We start from the raw sequence: 18,200 nt of genomic DNA on the forward strand, positions 1-18,200 counted from the left end.
TCAGAACAGCACTCGCTTCTTTCTATCTTTCTATGGTCAAAGAAAGGCTTGTATATTTTTATAAGAAACCCACATTTCAACTTTACAATTCTGATTCAAAGTGTTTTTGAATAAGTGTTAAGAAACTGCAAGAGACAAACAATCAGCCATTTCTTTTCTGGAATAAATAAGTTTCCCTGTGGAGTTTCATTTCAATCAAACAATAGTTCTTTTTAAATTCAGTGTTATTCACCAAGTGAGTTGAAACTGTTTCCTTCAAAAACATTTATCATCATAGTATTTTGAATCCTGCATTTTTTACATAGATTATTTTGTTGTGCATTACCACCACCAATTTTCTATTTGCACACTTACTTGTGGTGAAGTTGCGTTATGGGAAATGTAGACACCAGGTTTAGTCAATAAATTAGAGATGAGTGTAAAAAAAGACAATCTTTTAAAGGTTTTAGTGCATCGATTATGATTCTTTTTAAAAACTGTGAGTCAGACGGTGTTTTAGCAGAGTGCTATGCTAATGGAAAAGTCTTTTAAAGACAGATGTATGTGCATGATCCTGTGCATTAGCACACATACAATATGGATATTTATGCAGAAAAAAAATCTGAGTCCTCGAGATAAACCTTCGCTGTAAAAAGAGGTGTCTAATAGGCTATTTGATATAAAGGAGACTGTGTGATAATGATAGTTTTTAACAGAATAAATAACAGTTTTATTCCTGATGCATAGAAGGCAGTGCTAGACTCAAAATGCAACGTTTTTGTTCTGTATCACAGCAGAGAAAAGTCTTTTATAAAGAATGCCATAAATCCAGTTACATTACACGTCCTTGTTAGGATATGTGATGATTATATCGTTTGTAAGGAATACAGAATACATAACTGTTTTATCAGATGCATCAAGGCAGTGCTAGATTTAAAATATTACCACGTTTTCACAACAGAGAATATTCTTTAAAGAAATCCTAATGTCCTTGATAGGATGCAACAGCAGAGCCATTTGTCAAATTGTAAAATCATTTGCGATATCATTTCTGTCGTCTCATTTATTTTCCTCTGCTGATTTTCTGCTGGCAAGCTCCCACACGTTGAGCACTGACAGAATCTTAAAGAGCTCGATGATAGAAATCTTTATTTGACGTCCTCCCTGTGAGACTTCCCTAAATATGTGATGATAATATCGTTTGTAAGGAATACATAACTGCTTTATCAGATGCATAAGAGGCAGTGCTAGATTTGACCAAGTTGTTACTGTATCACAGCAGAGAATATTCTTTAAAGAAATCCTAACACATGTCATGTCCTTGATAGGATGCAACAGCAGAGCCATTTGTCACATTTGTATGTAAATGTGTGATATATCATTTCTGCAATCTCACTTCTTTTCCTCTGCTGATTTTCTTTTGGCAAGCTCCCATCACGTTGACCACTGACAGGATCCACTTGACGCCCTCCCTGTGAGACTTCCCTGCGCAGTGTCTACCACTCCATGGATGCTCGGGAGGGTCACTCCTGCGTGAGAATAACAACTTAATTAAAACCCACAAGCCTCGTGTGTTGCCCTTATAGACGGTGAGCGGTGTTTACCATTCTGCGCGTCGACCCTTTGATTCAAGTTTTCCGACACCCTTCTAACACAATCAGTCCTCGTTTGAACACAGTCTCGACTACTCTCGGGGAACCATACATATGCATGAGCTTCTGTTTTACACACACTTGATGCGCAGCAGCCCTTCCCGTCGCACTCTAACAAGCAGCTTTCCTTCAAGTGTTTAGTCCTCGTTAAAACATTTATTTGCAACATTACGCTGCATTAAGTCCTGCTAAGACACATTAGTATAACATTCTTTAAACATCTGATGAAGAATACATCGTGGGGGTGATTGTGAACCTACGGGAACACAGCTTACCAATGAAGTGTAATGTCTCTTTCTGTTCAAATAATGATCCGACATATGACAGCAGGTGTTTGCAACTCTTACATGTTGAAAGATAGGAAACAGCAGAATGTACGTCTCAATAAGGGACTGACCAAACATTATTTGTAGTGTGACGAAAAAATTACCTAAAAACCTCTGCCCTAGAATATTAAATGTCTAGGGCTTTTATTGTCAAAGGTAATAAGGAAAGGATGTAAGTTCTGTCTTTGCCAAGGTTGAGATAACTAATACTCTTCTGTCTTCTTACGTGTTGTTTAAAGAGGATTTGAAGGATGCTAATGTTCAGGTTAATATTAGTATTTCTACTGTGACATGTTGTGAGGTCCCGCCCCTTACCCTATAACGTACAATGTGTTGGAGTTACATAGTGATGTCACAGATTTACTCATGAAAGTTGTCATAACAAAACAACTGCGCCAACTTAAATGTTGAAACGCAAATTAGTAAAAATGTCTAAATCCACTTCTTTATTTTAACGTTAAATAGCTTCTTTTATTTTGCTTAGTATTTCAATTATTTAATTCCTTGTCTCTTTTAGTTTGTAATAGTGACAGGGTGTTGGAGGCAATTTTCTCCGAATTAACGAGAAGGGTCCAAATGAAATATTAATAAACCTGGGAGTAGGAAGATTGCTTTTCAAAACATAACATTTAACCCCGCCTCCGTTTTCACCTCAAAAATGTTTGGTACAGTCCCAAAGAGATGTCGGTTAGCTTTTCCATGACCTACTGTAATGCACATAATGTGGAATTTAAAAGATGTTTTAATCATCACGGCCTCCCTGGCGACATTAAGATATGTTACACTTTCTGCAGAGTGTCTGTAATAGCCGTAATAAAGAGGAACAAGAATTTCCTAGTGGTCGACGCCAGAGACGGTGAATCATCGTCGTGTTGAATGTATGGCACCATAACGGCCCGTCCACACAGCGGCGTGCGTTGAAGCTTCCAACGCTTCTGCCCATTCACTTTGAATGGGGTGACGTCACTTTTAGCCGAACTGCATTTTGGGAAGCGACGTGGAGCGTTGCTCGCTTCAAAAGTTGAGCAATGTTCAACTTTTGACGCCTCGACGGAGGCGTCAGCCAATGAAATCCCGTTTATGCAAATCTGCCAGTACAAGCGCTAACCAATCAAACCGCGTGTATGCTGGGAGAGACTACGCAGGTCATTTCCTCATATTCCAAAAAATGGAGGGAAAATTCATTATAGCGGTAGTGAATCACCCGGTGCTGTATGATCAGTCTCTGTTCATCTACCGGGATACAAACCGGAGGAGCGAGGCATGGAGGGAGGTGGGAGAGACAGTGGGTGAATCTGGTAGGTTTTCGCCTGTTTGGGGATTTTATATCCAGTTTACTTCGTTTTAACATTGCTATTGCTTTGTATGTCGGGGGCGGGAGATTCATGTGATTGGTTGTTGGTCGCGTTGCTCGCAAAAAATCCCCAAGCTACAGACACGCCCACCTCCAAGCGTCAACGCACGCTGCTGTGTGGACGCTCCATAACGGCCCGTCCATACGGCCGCGTGCGTTGACGCTTCAACGCTTCTGCCCATTCACTTTGAATGGGGTGACGTCACGCTTTGCCGAACTGCATTGTGGTTCCGTCGCTTCGCTTTGCTCGCTTCGCTTTGCTCGCTTCAAAAGTAGAGCAATGTTCTACTTTTGAAGATTCGACGGAAGCGTCAGCCAATCAAATCACATGCCAGTACAAGCTCTAGCCAATCAAACCGCGTGCTTGTGTGTCCGGGACGGGAGATTCATCTGATTGGTTGTTGGTCGAGTTTCAGACACGCCCACCGGCAAGCTTCAACGCACGCCGCCGTGTGGACGCTGCGTTACGCTGAAACATTATATGAAAAACAACACCCATTTCCCAGGATAATACTTTAATATACCCACCTCTCCCTCTCCCTCTCTCTCTACCTACCAGGAGAGCAGCTACAAAGCAATGCAGGCACTATGACTGTAACACTTTCACTAAAATAAGAAAAAGAACACATTTCTGTCACCTCATTGTGTTTGAGAAGAGCCGTCCAGGTTAGTTCGTGTGCAGTTTACAGAGTCTCTGTCTCTCAGTGAGGTAAGAGGTGTGTGATTGGGTTATTTGTCCTACACTCACCCAGCGATGCACAGAAATATACATTTATCTCACAGAGAGGCCTGTAATCAGTCTCCTTTCCTCGAATGAGTCCTTGTATCGTGACACTTTGAAGGTCCGTGAGACTTCCACACAGGAAACGTCGTCCCCAGCCAATAGATGAGAGCAACCCATGTGGCCCCGCCCCTTTTTGGGTGAAAATTAGCTGTAATTTCCCTGGCAATAAATACAGATTCTTAAGTTTTCTCCAATCAGATCAAACATTTAAGAAAACCGTGCTTTTTTGTATACATGGAGCCCAAATATGTCAGTTAGGCAAACAATTACACAATGTCCTTTAAGATCGATCAACGCGTTGATTTATGGTTTAATTTAAATGAATAGGGGATCATAATGTAGCTGTGTTTAGGTATTTCCCACAGACTTACACGTATTGACTGAGCGGATCCCTTTAATTAAGCTTTTCATCCTCTCTGTGGAGCCTGAAGCCACAGATTTTACTGAAACGTAAGAAAGTAAGAAAACCCTAATTTGTAATCCTTTTGTTGTTTAATGTGCAAAACACCGCACAGCAGCTTTTAGACAAGATCAAAGTATATTTTTCCACTTCGCACTCATGCTTTGTTTCACCCGAAGTAAGCGGGGCAGGAATTTCGCCAGGCATAGCGCTGCTCTCATCTATGAAGTGACAGATAATTAGTCCACAGGCTCCAGGGGTTAAAGGTCGCCGCTCTGAGGGTCCGTTCTGGTCTCCAGGTTGCGGCTGCGGCCCAGACGGGGGAAGCGAGAAGACGTTTTGGAGCGAGGCGTTTTGGCTCCACCGTCGTTGGCCTGTGGCGTGTCTCTGCAGGAGAGGAAGAGAAGAGACGGGGACTTTAAATGAACATCTGGACAAGTTTGTTATTCAAACACTCCACTGATGCTGCATCTGGAGACTTAAACGCCTCATTTGCCTTCTGCCAGAGGACTTCTACTTGTGAAACCCGACATTCAAAGAAGTAAATAGAGACGTTTTCATGAGCTAAATATCTGAACTCGTCTTCATTAATTGCAAATCGAGTAGCAAAATGGAAGTTTATTTAATTCACTGCTTGCCTTACTTTGGTTTTTATCACTATTTTTGCCAGACTTCTTTTTTTTGTTACACATTACAAGGATAATAGAGGAAGATAAACCACTGACATTTATTAGATGTTTCTTTAAGAAGGCTTCACATTTGTAGCTTGCAACAATACATTTGAGAGATTCAAATAAAATCAGATTGTTAGCAGTTGTAGCAAGCTGGCTAACCAGGCTAATGTTAGTGGATTGAAAAGGAAGTAGACTTTTATTGTTTTAAACTCCACAAATTATACGTTTTTAGTCGGTTTGTTTGACTGTTGGTCAGCAGCACTAAAACTATGGGCTAAAGTTTCTTGCAACTTGTTAGGAAATGGCATGGGCAATCTTCTAAACCACATGTGTCAAACTCAAGGCCCGGGGGCCAAATCAGGCCCTTGGTGGATTTAATTTCGGCCCGCAGGATAATTTCTAATTCCTATTAGATCTGGCCCGCCGGTATATTGCTCTCACACCTTCCCTCCATCCTGAGGGTCTCCTCAGCTCAGAGCCTGAGCCCAAACATTGATGACCTTGCACCCAAGATGAGAGGCCAAGTATCTGAACTAGCATCACAGAGCAGCACACTGAGTTCAATGGATGTTTCCTTCTGCACTTTCTCTCACGACAACAGGGCATGTTTGGTTTTCTCTTTGAGGGAAATAGTTTTGTTGAAGCTGTTGTTGGCCTGTGGAAAAATGTAATCATAAGAAATGACTCTGGAAAAGCTGCAGTTAGAGCCATAAGAAATGAATGCAACTGATTATTTAATGTTTAATGTTGTTTTTATTGGCAATAATTTAAGCTTTGTTAGTTCCAGGTTTAATATGTGCAATAAGTTCATTTCAATAAGTTCTGCAATAAACATTGAACCAGTCCGGCCCTCGACTAGTACCTATTTTTTCATTTTGGCCCACTGTGTATTTGAGTTTGACCCCCCTGACTTGTTCTGCTATAACAAATAAACATGAAATGATCCCCAGTTTAACTACTGGTAGCTTTATGTCCTTGCTGTTACTAGGAATCACATTATGTGATTACGATGTTGTGGTTTTCTGAGTACTCGGTAGGAAATAATCTCAGCCACTCATGATGACATCATTGCCCTGGTTTCCCTGGCGACCGTCTTCACCCCTGATCCCCGAGTCTTGTCTGACAAGGCTGAGGATGAATGAGAGCCACTTGTCAAAAGGGAGGAAATGAAAAGCAGGGAGATTGAACGGCGGGATTTCAAATGGCTCTCTTGTTTCATTTCTTCTGAAGCAGTTCATCGGCAAGACAGTGAACTCTCACCTGCAGCCTGTGATGAATACGGACTGTTAAAGGGGTTCAAGTGCTTCTCTGACAAAGGGGATGAATATTAAAAACAAGGAAAAGGGCAGAGGGCAATTCCCTGTTGGTGTCTCACTGGCCTTTTTGATTAAATAACTACAGCTGCTACATCTGTGATTAAGGTTATCTGAACAGACCTTTTTAAACAAAAGCCGTCATGGGGCGTTGCTTTGGCTGAAAGTGTCACTGTGGGAGAAACACTTGTATTTGAAGCAGCAGAGGCTAAAAAAGCAGCAGTGATAAGAGGGAGGAGAGGCTCTGTCATGTTGACATAGGCTGAGACAGTAACACCACTGGGTTCAAGCACAGATTTAAACTAAAAGGGATGGTTTGGATGTTTTAAAGTAGGGTTGTATAAGGTTGTTTCCACAGTAGATGACTGTCTCCATGCCCCCTGGTTGGAAAATCAGGCAGAATTACAGCCATTGGAGCTTTGAGGTGTCCTGCTGTGAATGGAGGCAGCAGCAAATTGTTTTCAGCCACTTACGAACAGTAAAGGTTCTGGTGTAGGTTATATTTAGAATGTTTTCACAGCGTTAACTTGCTTTCAGCCCTTTCTGATGTGAAACTGAAGCTTATCTAATCAAACTAATCTTACCTCTTTTCAAAGCCACCAGAATCCATTGACAAGAAAAAAATAAATCCTTTATTCGTCCCCACCACAGGGAAATGCACGTATACATATAGAAACTGTGGCAATTCACACTTTTGTACAGGTAAGTATTGTTATTACAATATACAGAATCTTTCAGGTGGCTAAAATATGATATTTCCATCAACATCAGTCTCTCAGCTGCTTGCTGGTCCCCCTGTATGTTCTAGAAACTATGGGCATGTCAACCACCATTTACTGTAGTTAATACACTATCAATATGCTCCTCATACAACCCCACTTAAAAAAATACCTTTGAGTAAAGAACACAAACAGCGTGAGGGGGGCACAGTGTGAGCAGGTCAAATGGGAACAGCCTGATCTTTGTTAATGTGACGAAGATGATTCTATTTTCTCCAGCACATACAGTAAAATGCATCAGTGGCTCAAGCTGCACTTATTCCTCTCACCAGGCTGGCTAAATCAAATGCAGTCACACAATCTGAACTTGGCCAAGGTTGGCCAGGCAGTGGTGCGATGGGGAATTATATCAGCAAAAAAATCATAGTAAATCGGGGGGCAGCATGCAGAGCTGAAACCACCATCTCATCTATTCATATCAAACTGGGTAGAGTAGCTAAATGTGCGGAAATAATTAGGGCTTACAGTTTTTTTTCTCCGGTTCTCAGCATGTACTTGTCCCCATTTAGGTCTGATATTGACTTGTGCAGGATAATGACTTCACCAGGCACTGTTGGAATTGTAATAATTGAATTGCAGAGGTGCATCATTAGAGAAAATGGGTACACAAACATGCATCAAATTGATTGTCTAACAGCAAAAGGCGGGGTGAGATTAATAACAGTCTGAATAACAAACTATTCCCACGTCCTGTACAAACACAAACACACAGAAACTGTCTAAATCCACAACAATAAAAGGTTATATCTTCATTCTGAAACACTAAAACTGCTCTTGACTGTGACACAAAGGTCTACAGCACTTTTCTCCGAGGCAGCAGGTCAATAAGAACTGAGAGTGTACTCTGTGTTCTGAGTAAACCATGAAGGTGTCGAGCTCCTGCTGGCAGCTCTATCGGAGGAGAGGAGTGCTGCAGACAGGAGGAGAAACTCAGCATGAAGAGTGCAAGTGAAGAAAATCTGTAACAGCAGAACAGGCAACACTGATCTCAGGCCTGTTACTGGACTTTAAATGACATGTGACTACGTTAAAGCTGACCCATATGGGGTGATTGAAACAAGGCTGAGAGGCTGAGTCACCAACAAAATGGCGTTGCTTTTAAATCTTTAAATAAAGGGCAAAATAAAATGTGTTATTTTTGAAGCAGCCGAGTGAAAATGTGTTGCCAAGCAAATAGCTAAATGTGTTATATGCAAACATTTGGCTGAGGGAAGATGGTAGGGTAGGTAAAGCCAGAGATATTAATTACTATCACTGTGGAGTTTTGAACACATCATTGAACATATAGTTGAAATAAAAGTACCTTTTTTAAAGTAATTTGAAATAAATAAAACATGCATTTTTTGTTGTTGCATTCCCAAAAGGATGTTTTATAGACTCAAAATGTAATACGGCACTTAAATAAGATAAGATAGGATAGGAGGTACTGTATTGATCCCAAATTGGGAAATGTTTGCGTTGCAGCAGCATAAAAACAACAAAACAAAGGCATTGCACATTATTAGAAATTAAAGAGGAGAAATAAACAATATTAGAATTTAAACACCTCAAAATAGAATTAAAACAGCATTAAAAGTAGAAAATATACAGTAAAAATCTATAAACTGACATTAAACACTGTTGAAGTGTGAAATGAAACAAATTGATTTAATTTAGAACAACACATGATAATTGAACGCTGCAGCCATATTTGAGATTATAAAGAATTCAGAGTTTTCTTTATTTGGTTCAAACATGGTTGTTACATATTTTCCAGAATGGTTTCTAATTAGATCAAAACCAAATAGTTTCCTGCTTACCTCTGCATCTTCTCCCCCCCGCCTTTCATCACGTGAATGACAGGACTAATCATCCTCTCATCTTCACTGAAGGCGTGAGACAGCGCGGGTTTGATCTCGCTAACTGAACAGGCAGTAAGTCAGTCCTGTTATATTAAAACATCACGACAACACTGGCAGGCCTCAGAGCGCCATTGTAGAGAAATTACAGAAGCCTGAATGCCTTTACACGTGAGCCAGGAATATAACGGTACACTGATCGGTGTTGAGTCGATGTCTACTGCGATTCAAATGTAGAGGTAAATCCCCCGTCAGCACAGAGGCTAAATAAGACCTGTGTATGCAAGTAAAAGTCCATCAACTTAATGTTACTTTATATTTAGCTCATGATTGTTGTGTTGACATGATGAGCATCATTGTAAATGTAAAACCAAAATATGTTGACCCATAATTACAAACATCACAAACAATTACTTCAACTTTGGTTATCTTCAATTTTTTCGGATGGATCTGGGACGATGAGGGAAACATCTCTGCTTAAGCTTTACTATGGTTATCAAATGATCTGGTGCTGTGATCTGAAGTAGAACAGTATTCACGTTGAGTAAATGTAACCCTTTGACTGAAACCCATCTTTTATTTTAAAACAGTCTTGGACTTTTCAAGGCCAAAACTACACTGAAGGAATTGAATGATGCAGTGAAGGCGTACTTGTGAAGGCTGACCCTGAAGTTAGCATCGCAACAACGAATAGCAATTGGATTTTCCCATTCGATTGCAGAAATAATCTCTGTAGCAAACCAACGTTTATGATATGTACACGTTATGTTCAGCAGCATAGCTCCACATATTAAAACCACTTTAGGAATGTTGAAGGGTGGATCCAATCACCAGAGCTAATATTAGCCGCTAAGCTAAAGGCGGCTAATGTTCAGCGGGACGATATTTGGCATCTCATTAGGTCACTTGTTAGTAACCGCCGATTTTAAGACACACAAAAGCTTCGGACATTCATGAGTAGAGTATTTACTGAAGTATTTATGTTGTAGAACATTAGCCTACATTACCTTAGCTCGTTTACGTTACCTTAAAGACGGGGGAACCGTAGGTGCTAAAATGCTAACAACAAACAAACAAACAAAGCCTTTGAATGTTGAATTTTAGAAAACATCGAACAGCCGCACTTTCATTTATCTACAAATAAACACCCATGTCATTATTAGGAAATAAATGCCAGTGTTGCACAAAATTCTGCACATATTTGCTTTCAACAAGGCCCCAATGTCGACCATGTTGTTTTTGTTCCTGCCTTAGCCCGATGACTCAGATGTCTTTGGAGAGGAAATGACTTTCAGTGACGCGTCACGCCAGCTGACTGATCCCAGTGAGTGGAAACCGATATGAATACGGACAGGAAATGAACTGGAAAAATCTTATTTTCAGACGAAGTGGTAGCTACATGTAGGTGGGCAGCGGAGGCATCAGGCTCTTTCACACAGTGTGTGTGACAGAACATATACACTGCTATGTGTGAATTATGCATATGAGTGTAACATGCAGGAAACGCTGACGTTTATTCACCAGGGATCGGAAATTATTAGTGACATTAATCCTCTGCTGTAACAACTACTAACAAAACAGCTTACTCCTTGTCAACCTCTTATTGATTACATTGGTATAATAACCCACAAACTGTTGCTAAAAACTGATGTTTCCTTTATAGATGCAATTCAAGCATATACTGGGATTTCTGCAATGGTTAAACGCAAAAATGATTTGACTGAAAATCATGTGGATTGCACCATATTTGAGTTTGCCATGGACCAGAAAACAACTCAAAATCACAATCTAGTGCTATGAATATTTCAAAAAGTTACAAACACACACTTTGTGATTTATTTTTCTGACTGCATTGTTTGGATTCCTCCTCACATTGTGTAGCAATCTCTCACAGACAGGAGCCCTGCACCTGCACATGTGTTGGCATCCTTCCCCTTAATCCCTCACCGACACACACACACACCGACACACACACACGCTTGCACAAAGGCTTAGAGGCGGTATTGAACCTGCCTGTGTGTGTCCACTTACAGACAGAAAGGCAGCAGAGACAGCAGGGTCTCTTTGGTGGGCCGAGCTGTGAACTCCGGCAGCGTCTGGATCAGTTTGTTCATCACCATGCGAAGGTAACCCTGCAGCTGCTTCCTCCTCTCCTCCACAAACTTGGCATCCTGCAGACAGAGGGGAGAGAGAGAGAGAGAGGGAGAGAGAGAGGGAGAGAGAGAGGGAGGGAGAAAGAAGACAAGATAGTTACAGCATAAATGGTGCATTGAAAAAGCTACAGAATAGCCAAAGGATCGAGCAAATAAACACAAAAGCTTTCCATTAAAGAGGCCCTATTACACTTTAATAATTGGTGTTCCTTTAGTGTAGTGTGCCCTAAAAATAATTCCCCCCCACATATTGTAACTGAAAGAGCTCTGACTGCTGAATGATTACGTCTTGTAGCTACTCCAGGATTAAATCTGGGGCGTTGCAACTTTCCTTCAGTCAGTACAAATAAGGGCCGTCACTATATCAGATTTTCACTACATGATAAAAGAACCCAAACTAATCGCACTAATGTAATTTGATAGGCAATTTCCATGTTTCCCATTGCCCTCTTTCTGGTTTACATTAATACACAGGTAAGTCCTCATATAACTACATCCCTGTATATCGTACTAAAGCCACACAGCGTCCTGCGAAATACTGCAAGATGTATCTAAACGAAATACTATGACCAGAAATGGCTTAGTAAGATCAAGATATCTTTCAAAAATGTATAATAACAATGATATCTGTAATTCATATTTAACTTTGTTTATGTGCCACAAACACTGTATGTTTGCAGTTTAAATCCACTACACCGTGAGTCTGAGTCCCTCACCCTGTTCCAGCCCCGCCTCAAAACCCACCTCTTCAACTCTGTAGCCATGTGGCTTTGTTTTTGTTTTGTCTGTCTACCCTCCCTCCCAAATGTAAAGCGTCTTTGGGTTCAAGAAAAGCGCTATAGAAATAAAATGTATTATTATTACACATTGTGATGGAGCGGATCACATGAGTGACCGACTCCGCCACTGACAGCCGACACACACACACTACACACACACCAAACATTTCCTGCTCTCTTCCTAAAAAGGAACCATGCAATTTATTATTTATTGTGTGTTTGTTAATTTGTTAAATGATTATGTTAAGAGGTGGTTAACCTGTTTTATGTTTGGGTTGGATTTTTATGTTGAAATGTGGTTTGAAGTTTAATTGTTGTCACCTGTTGACGGTAAGCCTGTGGGAGAGGCTATGAGCTCAAAAGGGACGGGGTTTGGCCCTGGAAGGATTCACTCAGAAGAATGTTGCAGTAAAGGCTGGGACATGTTTGGGAGTTTGTTGCAGAGAAGGCAACAACAGAACATGTTTACTCTGAATGAGTGATGGACGGCCTGTTTTGGATTTTTATTTTGTTTGTTTAAGGTGTGCTGTTTCGTTATTTTTTTGTTGCTGTTAAGAATAACGTTTTTTGGAGCGTAACCCAACCGACTAGGCCAGTGTTTGTGAACGGACAAAATGAACCCCGTCACACACATCAATAAACCATGCCTCCAAAATGAAAAGTCACCCATGAAAAGCAATGCTCCACCATGTGAGGATTAACACACCTCAGTATTTGTGTTTATGTTGTTGTTTGGTTGCTGATGTTGAAGAGAAATTGGACATATGAGCATTCAGACTTCCCTCAGAGCGACTCTGGAGGCACGGAGCCACATGGCGAGAGTTAGCGAGGCTAATCTGTGTCCGGCAACACTCAGAACAAAGCCTGGGCACCGCTCCGTTTACTCTCTGGTGTTTGGGACGAGAACAAACAGCCCTTAGAGGAGGCCAATATGTACTGTTTGTCAAAGTGTTGTTCCTCTTTTGATCTAAATCCCAAAGGAACTCAATTGTCTTAAAATAAAGATGTGGATCTTCTGTGAAAGAAGCACTTATTACTTAGTACTTACTACAAATTCATGAATCAAAGACGAAACTACTGCTTGTTTATAATTTTGTTAACATGAGGCCCACGGGGACAACTTCCGTATAAGATGAACTTACACAAAGGTTGTGGTTTTGCCACAACAAAAGTTTGCTTTAAAGAGGCCTTTTTATGCTTTTTGGGGTTTTCCCTTTCCTCTTGCGCTTCCACACATTATGGGGGGGGGGGGGGGGGGGGACATCTCTAAGCGGTTGACCAATCACAACAGAGCCGGCCAGCTAACTAGTCAGAGCAGACTGGGCTCTGGTTTCAGACAGAGGGTGAAAAGAGGTGCTGCAGCACAGGCAGTATGAGAAAAATAAAGAGCTTTTTGAACATTAAAGGTGGGGTAGGTCATTTTGGAGAAACCAGCTCGAGTGCGCTCGAATTTGAAAATACATAGCCGGAAAAAATCTGCCACTTCCTTACAGAGCCCCTCCCCCAACACACACGAACGCGCACATGACCAATGAGGGCACGAGATAAATTTGTGCACAGATGGAAGGCTGACAGGCAGGTAGGCCGTCCAGTTACTTTAGCCGGGCCGGCTCAGATGATTGGTCGTGCTTTTCACAGCGCCACGGCTTCCACAGATGAAATGTTTTTATGGATTTTTTGTCAAAGCACTTCAGATATTCATTGCTATCGGGATGTTAAGAGCATTCCATGGAATATAACAACAAGTGTTTCTCAAGCCAGTTTCTCAAACTTACCTACCCCACCTTTAAAGCATGGAGACAGACACTAAATACTAATATGAAACTGAAAATGAGCATTATACGCCCTCTTTAAAGTTCACCTATTATACAGTTTTTCATCAATATATTATAGGTCTCAGATATATACAAAACATGTCTCTGAAGTGTTTGGCTCCAAACACCAAACAGATCATTGCAGCATTACCCATAATCCCCTCTGTTTCAGCCCTGTTTCCAAAGTGCTGATTCTCTGTCTGTTACTTTAGATGAAAATAAGGAGCCCCTCCCCACGCCCCTCTGAGAGAGATTTGATTACAAAGAACACAATGGTGCTCTAGGAGGAGATTCAGGTTATAAGGTGGGGGGGGGTTACCTTGGTTGCTGATTGGCTAATGGTTACACAAGACAAAACATCGTTATGACATCACAAAGTGGCCAAAATCTGATCAGCTCATTTTCAGACAGGTTTTTTATAGAAATGGATCAAAAAGAGAGAATCTTTGTTCCTGAAACTTTCAGAGTCTCTTTCCACAGAGGGGACACATGTTGATGTAGAAGAGACATGAAGAAGAGGGGACACATGTTGATGTAGAAGAGACATGAAGAAGAGGGGACACATGTTGATGTAGAAGAGACATGAAGAAGAGGGGACACATGTTGATGTAGAAGAGACATGAAGAAGAGGGGACACATGTTGATGTAGAAGAGACATGGAGAAGAGGGGACACATGTTGATGAAGAAGAGACATGAAGAAGAGGGGACACATGTTGATGTAGAAGAGACATGAAGAAAGGGGACACATGCTGATGTAGAAGAGACATGAAGAAGAGGGGACACATGTTGATGTAGAAGAGACATGAAGAAGAGGGGACACATGTTGATGTAGAAGAGACATGAAGAAGAGGGGACACATGTTGATGTAGAAGAGACATGAAGAAGAGGGGACACATGTTGAAGTAGAAGAGACATGAAGAAGAGGGGACACATGTTGATGTAGAAGAGCCATGAAGAAGAGGGGACACATGTTGATGTAGAAGAGACATGAAGAAGAGGGGACACATGTTGATGTAGAAGAGACATGAAGAAGAGGGGACACATGTTGATGTAGAAGAGACATGGAGAAGAGGGGACACATGTTGATGTAGAAGAGACATGAAGAAGAGGGGACACCTGTTGATGAGAAGAGACATGAAGAAGAGGGGACACATGTTGATGTAGAAGAGACATGAAGAAGAGGGGACACATGTTGATGTAGAAGAGACATGAAGAAGAGGGGACACATGTTGATGTAGAAGAGACATGAAAAGAGGGGACACATGTTGATGTAGAAGAGACATGAAAAGAGGGGACACATGTTGATGAAGAGACATGAAGAAGAGGGGACACATGTTGATGTAGAAGAGACATGAAGAAGAGGGGACACATGTTGATGTAGAAGAGACATGAAGAAGAGGGGACACATGTTGATGTAGAAGAGACATGAAGAAGAGGGGACACATGTTGATGTAGAAGAGCCATGAAGAAAGGGGACACATGTTGATGTAGAAGAGCCATGAGAAGAGGAACACATGTTGATGTAGAAGAGCCATGAAGAAGAGGGGACACATGTTGATGTAGAAGAGACATGAAGAAGAGGATTTTGCATGACATGCCCTCTTTAACGCTTGGCGCACTTCCTGGTGGCTTGTTGCAAAGGCTTTATTGTTTTTCCTATTCAAAACAATTATAAAGACATTTTGTTGAATGAATTCATTTCATATTTCCAGCACAGAAGTAAAGGCAGCGGCCTGCAGGGTGGAACAGGCCTGGGTGAATGTGATGTGTCAGATTAGCCTGTGTGTGCCAGCGTGGGTTTCATGCCATGTCAACACAATAAGGGACACCCTGACTGCCTGCATGGATGTCAGGGCAGTAATAACACTAATGGACTGGACAGACTCATCCTCTTGTGGAGGCGAAGAGGAGGATGAAGAGGCCGTCTCTTGTTTGCAGAGAGGAAGGAGAGGGCAGAGCAGAAACGACTGTGGCATACTGATGCAGGTACAAGGCGGACTCTGTCCTCCAACATCTTGTCTGCTAACAAACGGCTTTATCTTTACTCCGCTCTCTCCTCCCCCTCCAACCCAACGTCTCCTCCTCTCCTCACCGCTACGCTGATCCGACATGAAGCCTAAACCAGTCGATTATTATTCATCATACAGGAAAGGACATGTACCAGAATATAAAAGACATGAAGGCGAGCAAGGTCTTTTCCTGTCTTCTACAGGGGGATATATAAATCACACACACCCTGCGTAAAAGAGGACATCGGAAGCTGTAGGGCGAATAAAGTGATTCTGATTCAAAGGCAGTATTTAGTCAAAATTGAGACAAAGGCTGCTGTTGAATAGTCCTAAAAAGAAATGTTTCCTTTATACCGATAGAAAACCCTCCTGAGGTCGAGAAAAGATGTGTATTCTGATCCATAAGACTGCATTTAGCCTATTTGTATATATATAACTTCTTGTCGGTAAACAGTGCAGAGTTGTGGCCTTTCAACTAGCCAGTTGGGAGTAACATGAACGGAAATGCTAGCACGGCCGGATAAGCTGTCAAAACAAAGCGCTCGGTTTACAACACACACAGGGGGAGTGTGGTGTCATGCTCAGGAAAACAATAAACCAATATATCTCCACATGAAAATTGTTGATTGATGCTATATTAAAGCTGTGGTTTCCATTTATAGTAACGTGTTTGCCTTTGTGAGCCAGTAGGCTATAGCTACGCTATGCTACGATTAGCTACGCTACGATTAGCTACGCTACGCTACCAATAATATAATACCTTATTGAACAGGTCAAGTCTGACATTATTCTTCCATCACGGCACATTTTCCACATCAACAAGGGCAAATATTAAGACAAGAGAAACAGACATTTCAGATAACATTACAATCACTGAGGATAATATTTTATCGATTCTTTATCGTACATTTTATCTGGTATTTAACTTTGTGCTGATATTAACGATTGACTTCAGTGTGACCTTATCAAATCATGGGTCCGTTTATCTCCCATTTGATGGTTCATATTCTTTGGTTTATGGACTGTCTTTTCTTGTGTCCATTCTGGCCGCCCTTCCAATCTAGATATCATAAATGTCATGGATTTTATTTACAAGATAAGACATTTCAGTGCGCATGCTAATCAGCAGCGTATGGGATATCGGATGAGATGAGATCATACAAATGGTCATGTGAAAGCTGGGAAAGAAGAAAACTTGATGCATGCACAAGCAAATACACACACACACACACACACACACACACAGCTTACTGTAGATAAGCAAGAGAGGGGAGAAGTCAGTGGAAGAGAGGCATAAAGTGGTCTCATGCATCGGGGTCTCCACAACTGCTCAGTGAATTTACTGCCAGATTTACGCCTTATAATTCTGAGCGGTAGAAAGAAAAAAACCTCCAAAAAGCACATCTAAGGTTGCCTGGCAACAACACCACTCTAACTAGTGACAAGTAAGTACAGGCTACAGTTTGAGCCAACAGGAAATCAATGGTCTTTAGACCAAGACTTCGATCCTGCTTCAAAAACTGGAATAAGAGCGTTTACTGTCGTGTCTCGAGTAGCTGCTGCCATGGATGCCAGAAAGTAGTGATTTGTGTTGTAAATGTAATAAGGTTTCGGTGTTTTTTGGTCTTTGTTTATACAGGGTTCATACACTTTTTCACCAATGATTTTCAATGACTTTTCCATGACCTTTACCTAATTTTCCATGACCAAAAAAATTACTCTTTCTCAGCGGTACCACTGAAAATAAGGTCTGCATATGAAACATCGTGTGCCTATCTAAAACAAATCAAATAGGCTTACTAGCTTCTACACGCTAAAGCAACTACAATCTCTCAGCAGCAAAACACCTCGTCAGTTAAATGCCATTTACGTTTCATTACTATACGATACAGTATTTATTATCATTATAGTATTACTATTTCGGCGATTAGATAAAATATCAATTATATTTGATGCAACTTTAGTTACATTTCCATGACTTTTCCAGGGCCTGGAATTATCATTTTGAATTTCCATGACTTTTCCAGGTTTTTAATGACCGCAAGAACCCTGTTTATAATATTATTTATTATTATTCTGTCATGGGGTTGCATAAGTTGGGTCATGTGGATATGGTCGGCAGTTCACCTGTGTAAGACGAGTGAAGAGTGAGAGGGTCGCTGAAGTACATTTTTGATGTGGCTATGCATTTCCATCTTACGCTATTTCATATTTGTACTCCTTTGCATTTACTTAACTTAACAAGATGAGTTACTTGCAGTTTATATTATTGATACAAACATTATGCTAAACACTATGATACACTATTATGGATTAAGAAACCTGTCATTACAGTAATCTTGTCC

The 18,200-nt window shown here is 41.1% G+C and overlaps 1 protein-coding gene across 1 annotated transcript in view; it reads right to left on the minus strand.

The window, feature by feature from the left end:
• Positions 1–3,809: 3,809 nt before the first annotated feature.
• The window catches only part of snx29 (sorting nexin 29), a 200,233-nt gene continuing 185,842 nt past the window's right edge, over positions 3,810–18,200 (minus strand). Inside the window, 2 exon segments of the mRNA XM_034200403.1 lie at positions 3,810–4,882; positions 11,131–11,270. Coding sequence (XP_034056294.1) covers positions 4,756–4,882; positions 11,131–11,270 — 267 coding nt within the window. The 3' untranslated portion in view covers positions 3,810–4,755.

This window comes from Gymnodraco acuticeps, unplaced genomic scaffold, assembly GCF_902827175.1.
Source record: "Gymnodraco acuticeps unplaced genomic scaffold, fGymAcu1.1, whole genome shotgun sequence".
NCBI lineage: Eukaryota > Metazoa > Chordata > Actinopteri > Perciformes > Bathydraconidae > Gymnodraco > Gymnodraco acuticeps.